The sequence below is a fragment of the Mus caroli genome, chromosome 3, assembly GCF_900094665.2.
Source record: "Mus caroli chromosome 3, CAROLI_EIJ_v1.1, whole genome shotgun sequence".
NCBI classification, from domain to species: Eukaryota; Metazoa; Chordata; class Mammalia; order Rodentia; family Muridae; genus Mus; species Mus caroli.
In genome coordinates, this window is record NC_034572.1 from 63,180,122 (window position 1) to 63,191,094 (window position 10,973).

Here is a 10,973-nt window from a genome sequence, read left to right on the forward strand (position 1 = left end):
CAGTAATGGTCAGGGTGCCATTCTTTGAATTGAACCCAGGAAGAGGGTAGGTGGAGGAATGTCGCTATCTGTTTTATGACCAGCACCTGGAGCACTAAGCCACAAAGGCTACACTCCCAAGCCTGGGCCCAAAAGCCTTGAATTTTGTTTTTACTTTGCTATACTTTTTTAATACTTCTTCAGTTTAAAACCACCTGTAACTCCAGCTCCCGGGCGTCTGACACCTCTTGGACCTTAGAAATGCTAGGGTCTTCCTTTTGACATCAGTTTCTGTTACAATTGCGGATTTACCTGTTTTCATCTATTTTGTGAATCCACTTCTGAGAAAAATATGTTTCAGATGATTTCTTTAAGAATAATAATTTTCTTTAATGAAAAACATTTTATTTTTTCTGCTTACCATTAAAAGTACAGCGTTTGCAATATAATAGAGAGTTTTCAGTTTTTCTTTTCTTTTTCTTTTTCCATCAACTGTTTAGTAAACAGCGATTTGATACTCTTAGGTTGTCCATGGTGACATTTACAGTGGCCATGTTTCTTTAGAAAGATCCATTTATTTTATGTATTTGAGTGTTTGGCCCGCATGAATATATATGCACCAAGTTTGTGGTTGGTGGCCTCAGAGTTAAGAGGGCGGCAGATACTCTCCAAATGGAACTCTAGATGCCAGTGAGCCCACCGTGTGAGTGCTGGGAATCGAATCCAGGTCCTTTGTAAGAACAACTGCTTTTAACTGCTGAGCCACAGGAGCTGAGGAGAGCTTTTTAAAGCTACGGGGGCGGGTGGAACGGTGAGCCTATCACAGACACCAAACTGCTGTAATCACTGTCCCAAGCCTGCTCAGCTCGTCGGGTCTCCCATAACCCCACCCACTCACTCCATGGCCCCGCCCCTTGCTACGCGTGTATTCTTTGACTCCGCCCACCCGTCCCCTGCGCCCGCACCCTTCAGAACGCGGGATTTCCGGTTTTCCTATCGCGAGATCTTCGTAGGCGTGTAGTGCGGCTGAGGTAGCCGGTAGTGCGTCCCGGCCGGCGGGTTGCCGGCTGTTAGTGTATTTCGCTCTGTCACGGAGCTGCTGGTAGGTTCTGGGTGGGAGACCCGGCTCCTGCGCCAGCAGCTGCCAGACGAGGGAGCGGGCCGGGCCCTGTACCCCGGCTGCGAGCGGCCCGCATGGGCGCCGGGGCGTGGGTGTGGGGCCGAGGCCGGCCGCATGCGGGGCCGCGGCGCGGTGGAGGGCGGAAGGGCCGTGCGGGGCGGCGGCTCGCGACCCCCGGGCTTGTGTGCCGTACGCATGTCTGTCCCCGAACTCAGGAGACTCGACCTGATGGATCCAAGTCTCACCGGTCCTTCCCTCCCCTTGATAGGTCGCGCGCAAACCATGGAGTACATGGCAGAGTCCATTGAGCACAGCCCGGGACACATGTGAGTTGCGAGCCCGCCCTGATCGATCCCTTGACGCCTGCAGATTGTTAAATATTTACCGAGAAAACGGTTAACGCTAGCAGGAGAGGTTCTTTTCTCGGTGGGAGAAAACGGTTGGGTCTTGATCGCATAGGAAGTCTACCCCATTTTAAGTCCGGTGTAGACAAAAATGAGTGCTTTGAGAAGACGTTCTCCTAGAGGGGCACGAGTGGACGTGTACGGTTGTCACCCGGCTCCTCTGTCGTGCTGGCCACATGGTATGCGGTGCCCACGTGCAGCTAGTGGCCACCACTGGAAGATTATCTTAGTTTCCTTTGGGCAGCCGTGGGCCACGGTGGCGGAGGTTCACGGACTTTTTCTGCTGTTTCGTTGAAATCTGCTTTCGTTGGAGCCAGCCCTGTTAGGTTGGCCCTGGAATTCACTCTGTAGCCAAGGCTGACCTTGAGAGCCTTGTCCCTTCAGCCTTAGCCTCCCAAGTGCTGAGATTATGTCAGGTCTGCTTCACAAAATTTTTCTGCTTCCAGTACACTATAGGGTTATAGTCCTGTAGCTTAGAGCATCAGTAGGCATAGGTGCTCTTCTTGTCCTGTATTTTTGTCTATTTCTCCTTTTAAAAATTACTTTGTAACATAAAATACAGGGGTTCGTTATATTTTCATGTATATATGAGGGTCCGCATATTTAACATTGTACAGCGTTCATATTTACCCTACCATTGATCTTCCTTAACCCTCCTGCCCCCTCACAGATCCCTTCCCTTAGTAATCTCCTTTCTGTTTTCATGTAATATGTACATTTTCCTTTACTGTTCATTGTGGGTCCCTGTAACGGGGGCCTGTGTTAGCACAAAGGGGGCACCCACTAGGCCAGTCAGATGCAAGAGAAACCGATCTTACATATATTGTTTGTTTCTCTTTGTTGTTTATTTTTGCTTTTGAGACAGTCTTACCGTGTTAAGTCCTGCTTACCAGGAACTCATAGAGAGATCTGCCTGCCTCTGCCTCTGCCTCCCAAGTGCTGGGTAAAGGTCTGCACCATCACACTTGGCTGTCTTTTGTTTATATTGTTGAATTGGAGTGCACATTAGTGTTTGCTATTGATGTTAGACTATTTGCATTGCTAATTTCCTTTTTTTTTTTTTAGTTTTCCAATTTTAAAGAAGAGATGAGGGACTAGGACATTTCTATCATTGCATGAAGTTCATTAGCATGGCAAAGTCGCACAGTGCCGTCTTTAAGCATTTTCAGAATTGTGGCCCTTTGATTTTTGCCGATGTTCCAGGATTCTTCTTCACTCTGTCTTTAAGATTGCCTTTTTCTGCCCTTTTCACCTCTTCAAGACAGGCTCTCATGAAGCTCTGGCTGGCGTGAGACTCCCAGATCTGTGTGCCCTGCTTCCTGGTTGTTAAGATGAAAGAGATTCCCCCCACCCCCCACCCCACTTGTCTTTTAAAAACAAATCAACTTATTTTATGTGTGAGTGTATGTGTGCTAAGTGCATGTAAGAGGCCATGGACATCAGAAGAGTGGTAGACTCTCCTGGAACTAGACTTACAGATGGTTGTGAGCTGCCTCTTGTGTGCTGAAAATTGACCCCTGTTTGCTATAAGAGCTGGAAGCACTTTGACCCATTGAGTGCCCCCCCCCCCCTTAAACAGTAGAATCTTTTTTTGTTGTTGTTTTTTGTTTTGTTTTTTGTTTTTTCAAGACAGGGTTTCTCTGTATAGCCCTGGCTGTCCTGGAACTCACTCTGTAGACCAGGCTGGCCTTGAACTCAGAAATCCACTTGCCTCTGCCTCCCAAGTGCTGGTGCTGGGATCAAAGGCGTGGGCTACCACGCCCGGCTAACAGTAGAATCTTGAAGGCTTTGGCTTGGTAGGGGTTTTTTTGTTTGTTTTGTTTTGGTTTTGACTAGTAAATGTATAAAATCTAATTGGAAAAATCTGTGCTTTATTTTCTCAAGCTTGTGCTGTGAATGTGGTGTCCCAATTAGTCCAAATCCTGCCAATATTTGTGTGGCCTGCTTACGAAGTAAAGTGGACATCAGCCAAGGTGTTCCAAAGCAGGTCTCCATTTCTTTCTGCAAACAATGTCAGAGGTACAGTACATTACTACTTGTTTAGCTTCCTTAAGTTGGTCTTCATACAGAGAGCCACTGTGTTAGGCTGAGATTACTCTGAAGTATACGGAATGAAACGTGCTGTTGAGTGTTAATTTTTACCTAGTTGATGTTACCAAGGATATAATAATTTGCAGATTTATACTGTGCTTTCTACTGTCCTACTAATCTGGTAAGGATAGAAAAAAATATTTGTATAAAAGTGAGATACTGAATCTGACAGTAGAAGACGACTTCTGAGAGCTGATGTTGCATTCTTTCTTCAGTTTCGTTCCTTTAGTTGTTGGCACAAGCTGTTTACATTTATCCATATGTCTAGTGAGAGACTTAAACCTTGTCAGTGAATATAAAAATTATATGCCTGTGACTTCCAAGATAGGTTTAGCATTTGCTTTGTGTATGTGGAAATTGTCTGTGGACCTCTGTAAGAATTCAAAATGTATTTCCCCAAATCTCTGCACATATATAAATAAGCCCATGAATTTAGTGTACTATTTTAGGGAGTTTACAGTGTGTGAGCCTGGTAAGTATGAGGTTTTTGGTCTGTTGTAAATATTTATTATTAAATACATGGTGAAGTTTTAAAAGTACTAGACAAAGAAGCAGGACCCCCAAAATATTAGAAGTTTCTATCAAACTAGTTTTCTGTCATGCTTAGATACAGTTTCTGAGTCTCAATTTTCTCATGAGAATGAAGGGTTTTTATTAGATGATAAATAGTATTTGAAACATCCTTTGAAAATACTTATAAACAAATGGTTTTTATTGAACCTTGAAACAGGAAAATTAAAGTGTTTAACCATTTAATACCATGGCAAGAAAGCATTACATAATTCAGGTGAAAGTATTTAACAGACATTGTTAATAACTACTGTGTACTGGACCTTGGAAGACTGGGTTAAAAAAATTCATAATTTACAGAAAGGATTTGTATTTTACTATAATGAGGTTTAATTAATTTTGTTTTTTCAAGATAAAATTTCTCTGTAGCCCTGACAATCCTGGCCCTTATCTTGCTCTGTAGACCAGGTTGACCTGGAACTCAGTTTGTCTCTGCTTCCCAAGTGCTGGGATTAAAGGCGTGTACCACTGTGCTTGACTTACTGAGGCTTATTTTGAAAACTTGTGTTTTCAGCTTAAAAATTGAAATGAAACTTGATGACTGAACTTTTGATACACATTTCTGTGTGTACTAATATTCCTGTTTTTGTAAATGTTTCGTAAACATTTTAGAAGAATAAAATAAATAATTTTAGAGTCATTTAAGATAATTCTTACCTGTTGGTCAGTGTACCTTCAAAGAAATTTTGGAAATATTGCCGTCTTTACTGGAATTTAAAAAAAAAAAAGTCATTTATGTGTAGCTGTGTACACGTCTGGTGTCCCTAAAGGCCGGAGGCATTGAATCCCCTTGGAGCTAGAGTTCCAGGCATTTGTGAGTGCTAGGAACCCCACTTGAGCTCCCTTAACTACCGAGCCATCTCTCCAACCCTCCTTACTGGGATATTTTATTTATTTATTTTTAACATGTATGCATTTATTTGGTATGTGTGTGCACTAGGCCACACTATGCATATGGCGGTCACAGGACGATTCATAGGGTTGGTTCTCTCCTTTTACCGTGTGATCTCAGGTTGTCAGTCCTGGTAGCAAGCCCTTTTACTCTTTGAGCCATCTTCATAGCTCTCTGTCAGTGCTCTCTTAACTTCTATTTTTAATAATTGAAATGACAAAATACATAACATATCTCAGATTGGCTTTCTCCAAATATTAGAATATTAGTTTTGAACTAAAGACACTGGCCTCATGGGTTAAAGCTTTAGAGTAGCTTTGAGTATTACTCCTGTTTAATAATCAGTATCACTTCTGTCTACTAATGGAAATTCCTGTTTTTTCCTGAAAAGCGGCAAACTTTAGAATGTTATCTTCTTTCAGATATTTTCAGCCACCAGCATCATGGGTACAGTGTGCTTTAGAGTCCAGAGAACTTCTTGCTTTGTGTTTGAAAAAAATTAAAGCTCCTCTGAGTAAGGTAGGTCAGTAGTTAATATTGCTGTACTTTTTCACTGAAACACTCATTTTCAGAAAATCCTTTGCTGTGGGTTTTGCTTTATTATGGTGGCTGTTGTTTGTTTTTTTCTCTTATGTTCTTTTCCTTTTGTTTTTTGAGGCTGGAAATTGAACCAAGTGTCTTTGCCATAAATTGTCAGATATTCTACCACTGAACCATTTTGCTAGTCCCACACAATATTTTAATACACAAACACACACTCTTACTTTTTATATTGACCTTTGTTGAGGGGTAGTATTTTTATTTTATTAGAAAAATTTGTTGAGATTTAAAATTTTTATTTCTATGGATGCTTTGCCTATGTATATGTCTGTATATTATGTATATGCAGTACCTTTGGAAGTCAGAAGAGGGTGTTGGGTCCTCTGGAACTGGAGTTACAGATGGTTGTGATCTGATTTGTGGGTGCCCTAGAAGAACAGCAAGTGCTCTCACCCACTGAGCCTTCAATATTATTTTTTAGTTCTGAAATCTTTCAAGTTATTGATTCATCTTGCCCTTGGACTTTTTAATTGCCTGGAGTGAAGCAGTAGTTAGGATGACTAGAAAGGGAAAAGAATGCTCCATTGACCGTTGTTGTTGTTGTAAGTAGAGAGCATAGTAAAAGAATTTTAGGATTTCAAAATGTTAAGTGGGTACAGAAGAGACTGAAGAACCATATGGGAATTGGATTGTAGGAAATGAGAGGGAGACTCAGGTATCTGGAATTACGTTAAAGGACAAAGTTGACAATGGCTTCTCTAAGAACAAGTGTGCTGAGCCTCTTAAGGGAATGCTGAAGTGGATGTCAAGGTCTCTACATTCCTGCAGATGGAGGTTAGAGGCTTTTGGAGAGAAGGCAGACTTATTTAGTGCTGTGTACATTTGTACATTTCCACCTAACTCCTGCAGATACTTACTAACTGGAGGCAGAGAGGGGTACACTGGGGGGTAGGGGAAAGAGGGTGGTTAGGAACTGCTTGTCATTCTGATTTAATTTCTTGACAACTGGACTTTGCTGTAGCTCACTCAGTCATACTAGTTGGGTTTTATTCTTGAGTACTGCATTTGCCTTGGCTAGTCTTGCTATCACTAGATAGTATCTGGTATAGTTATAATCTGCTTGCTCACACTTTTCAGTGTATTACTTAATAGATTTTTCTGTGTACCTTCAGACCAGTATCAAACTGTCTACTTAATGTATGTCATAGATGCCAGGAAGGGCTCTTTGTCCATTAAATCTGTTGTTTATTTATGTAAAAAAATTGTAATATCTAGCTGTTAAAGCTTGCTACTTGGGTATTGTACTAGTGTGTGTTCTCGTCCTCTTTCTAATATATAGGTATTAAATTAAATCCTATAGAATTATCTTTTAAGTAGCTCTTGCTTTGCTTATTTCTGGTTCCTCTTAGTTCGGGTTCCTACTTTGATTATTACAAAGCCTCCATTCTTTTTCTCTCTGTTTCTTTGTTTTAAAGTTTTCATTCTAGCCTTACTGCATTATGTTCAGTGTATCAAGAATAGCAAGCTGTTTTTAGCTCCTGATCTAGAAGTATTAAAATTATGTAGTCAGTATATGGACATTTCCCAAAAGAATGTTCATCCCCCTACACACAGACACCCTGAAACTCATTCTGTAAATTTTTTTTAATGGTCATTGATGTTTTACCTGCATGTATGTCTGTGTGAAAGTTTCAGATCCTCTGGAACTAGAGTTACAGACAGATGTGAGCTGCCATGTAGGTGTTGGGAATTGAACCCAGGTCCTCTGAAAGAACAGCCAGTGCTTGTAACCACTGAGTCATTTCTCCCTTAAATGTTCATTCTTTAAAGGGAAAAATAAAGAAGCCACAGACTAATGTAGAAAGATATTAACTTGAGTAGAAGCTTATGTTTGTGAGGTTGCTTTTGGGTAATAAAGGCACCAATTCATTTTCTTACGAAGAAGTAAATTTCTGTTTGAAGAGGAATACTTTTTTTTTTCTTTAAATAAATTTCCCCCCTCTGAAAGCTACTTTTAATTCTTGCTCAATTTAATAGCACAGTCATTGGGTTGCCCTTTCATTTGCTGCTATTGTTGCCATGGTTTTAGTGGTAAACCTTTTTTCTTTTTTATAGTGATGGATTGCAATGATGTTAATCACATGTTCCTTCAAAGATCTTATGAGTCTATTTAATTTTTTTCCTTTTTTTTAAATTCTTTCATAAAATACATCCTGACAGAAATTTCCCCACTTTCTACTCCTCCCAATTTCCTCTGCCACCTCCCCCTTTCCCCAGATCCACTCCTCCATTTCCTTTCAGAAAAGATCAGGCTTCCCATGGATGTCAGCTGAACATGGAATAGAATAACAAGATACAGTAATACTAGGCATATATCTCCCTCAAGGCTGGGCAAAGTAACCCATTAGGAGGAAAAGGGCCCCAAGAACAGACAAAACACTTCATACTCCTACTGTTAGAAGTCCCACAAAAACACCAAGCTATATAAGATATATGCATAGGACCTAGTGCAGCCCCATGTAGTCCCATGCAGGCTCCATGATTGCTGCTTCAGTCTGTGTGAGCCCCTGTGAGCTTGCTCAGTTGATTCTGTGGGCCATGTTCTGGTGTCTTACCTCTGGCTCCTACAGTCCCCCACCCCTTTCCAGGGGGTTCCCTGAGCTTCATGGGAAGGACCTGGTAGAGCTCCAATTTTAGTGTGCTCTCTGCCTAATGTTTGACTGTGGGTCTCTACATCTATTCCCATTGGCTGCTGGTTTAAGCATCTCTGATGAGAGTCTGCTTGTTAATGAGGTATTCAGTCATCTTTCCACCTCTCTGGTGGGGACTTATATTTCTTTTTTTCCCCTATTGAAGGTTCGGCTTGTTGATGCAGGCTTTGTTTGGACTGAGCCCCATTCCAAGAGACTTAAAGTTAAATTGACAATTCAGAAAGAGGTAAGCTGCTCACTTTTTCTAAACATGGTTAAAGTGCACATAGTGAGAACGAGGGACTAGGGTTAAATTATTTTATGGACTAAATGGCTTAAAAGGAAGAATACAATCTAAGTCTTAGTCTTTTGTTATCTTTTGGTCTTCTGACATGATTAGGTGACTAGTAGCTACAATTGCTCAGAATTGGTGTGTTCAATAGTCTCTTTAAATAAAGTGTTTAAGATAGGTTCTCACTAGGTAGTTAGTACTTGGTGGCCTAGAGCTTAGTAGACTAGGCTGGTTTGGAATTCAGAGATCTCCTGCTTTTACTTCTGAGTGCTGGAAAAAAGGTGTATGTACCACCATGCTTACGCTTGGTTGTTTTTATCACCCATATGCTCTTCTGAAAGTGAATTCTTTGTGTGCCACATAGGCATACATGTATACATATATATCATATCAGTGTATACAACTGAAAAATGTTTTTAGGTTTAGTTCTCAACTCAGTAAGTAATCAAGAGTGATTTTGAATTTTTGATCATCCTGCTTCTATTTCCCAAGTGTTGGAATTATAGGTGTGTGCCAGCATGCCTGGCTTTGTGTGGTGGTGAGAATCAAACTCAAGGCGTCAAGCACTAGGGACAAGCACTGTACAATCAAACCACATTCCTACCTCCACATTATTAAGAGAATATGTTCACAATCACATTTTCATGAGGTAAACTTAAAAATATAATCTAATCTTTGGATTTCACATGTCCCTTTCTTAAAACAGTGTAACCACTGAAGGACATGGCTCAGGGGTAGAGAGCTTGATCAGCGTGCATAAGGTCCCATATTTAATTCTTGGTTGTGCACCCTCCCCCCCAAATGTAGTGTACTTAGTTTTATAATTTTAACTTTGACTTATTGATGTCCTTAATGCATTCATAGAAAACATTTAAATTACTAATTTTTTTAAATTAGAATATTCACTATTGAACAACTAGGAGTGAAGGAGTGCAATTGCCTTCTTTTCCAGGTGATGAATGGTGCTATCCTGCAGCAAGTATTTGTGGTGGATTATGTTGTTCAGTCCCAAATGTGTGGAGACTGCCATAGAGTGGAAGCTAAGGATTTCTGGAAGGCTGTGATCCAAGTCAGGCAGAAGGTATTAAAAAAAGATGATGAGTGAATCCTGAGTCTTAAATTTCATCACTGTCCATTTTCTTTTTTTTTTAATATATTTTATTGATTGATTGATTGATTTTTGGGGGGGTTATTTTCTTTATTTACATTTCAAATGTTATCCCCTTTTTCAGTTTCCACTGAAGAACCCCCCATCCCATTCCCCCGTCCCCTGCTTCTGTGAGGGTGCCCCTCCCACCCTGGCTGGGGCATCGAGCCTTCACAGGACCAAGGGCCTCCCTCTCCCCACATTGATGCCCAACAACACCATCCTCTGCTACATATGCGGCTGGAGCCACGGGTTCCTCCATGTGTACTCTTTGGTTGGTGGTTTAGTCCCTGGGAGCTCTGGGGGGCTCTGGTTGGCTGATATTGTTGTTCTTCCTATGGGCTTGGAAACCCCTTCAGCTCCTTCAGTCCCTTCTTTAACTCCTCCATTGGGGACCCCATGCTCAGTCCAATAGTTGGCTGCAAGCATCTGCCCCTACATTTGTTAGACTCAGGTAATAGTTTTATCAGGCTCCTGTCAGCAAGCACTTATTGGCATCCACAATAGCATCTGGGTTTAGTGACTGGATCGGGGGTGAGGGGGTGAAGGGGGGCAGTCTCTGGATGGCCTTTCCTTCAGTCTCTGCTCCACACTTTGTCTCCATGTTTGCTCCTGTGATTATTTTGTTTCCCCTTCTAAGAAGGACTGAGGTATCCACTCTTTGGTCATCCTTCTTGAGCTTCATGTGGTCACTGACCATTTTCAGTAGCTGATAACATGTTCTCAGTTCCCTAAGTCCTTTATGCATAACCGGAGTCTAGGTTCCTGGAGCATTCAACTTGAGACATACATTATTATTTTATGTTCTAGTTAATTTTTAAAGGATTTTTTTTGTTTGAAAAATCAGAGCTCTATATCTGTAGATGATGTATGTATTTATACTTTATTTCTAAATGTATTTTTTGGCATTTATTGACTCTATAATGCATGGATATTTAGACTCTACACAAGAAAACATTCTACTATCTGGAACAGTTGATTTTAAAATATGGAATGCATCAGAATACACTGCGTATCAAGGAGATTCATGGTGAGTTCAAATTTAAAAGAATTTGAAACAGTATCAAAATTTTCTTTCAATTATTCAAAGTTATCTTTCTCAGAAGTTGAGATGATTAAAAAATTCATACAAATGTATGTATAAGAAGAAAGCAACGTATGCCAGGCGTGGTGGAGCATGCCTTTAATCCCAGCACTCGGGAGGCAGAGGCAGGTGGATTTCTGAGTTCGAGGCCAGCCTGGTCTACA

At 41.1% G+C, this 10,973-nt stretch overlaps 1 protein-coding gene across 1 annotated transcript in view; it reads left to right on the top strand.

Moving 5' to 3' along the window:
* The first annotated feature begins 984 nt into the window (after positions 1-984).
* The window catches only part of Nmd3 (NMD3 ribosome export adaptor), a 27,122-nt gene continuing 17,133 nt past the window's right edge, over positions 985-10,973 (top strand). The window contains exons 1-7 of the mRNA XM_021157850.2: positions 985-1,081; positions 1,368-1,425; positions 3,388-3,522; positions 5,479-5,575; positions 8,453-8,533; positions 9,531-9,659; positions 10,665-10,755. Coding sequence (XP_021013509.1) covers positions 1,382-1,425; positions 3,388-3,522; positions 5,479-5,575; positions 8,453-8,533; positions 9,531-9,659; positions 10,665-10,755 — 577 coding nt within the window. The 5' untranslated portion in view covers positions 985-1,081; positions 1,368-1,381. The remainder of the gene's footprint in view (positions 1,082-1,367; positions 1,426-3,387; positions 3,523-5,478; positions 5,576-8,452; positions 8,534-9,530; positions 9,660-10,664; positions 10,756-10,973) is intronic.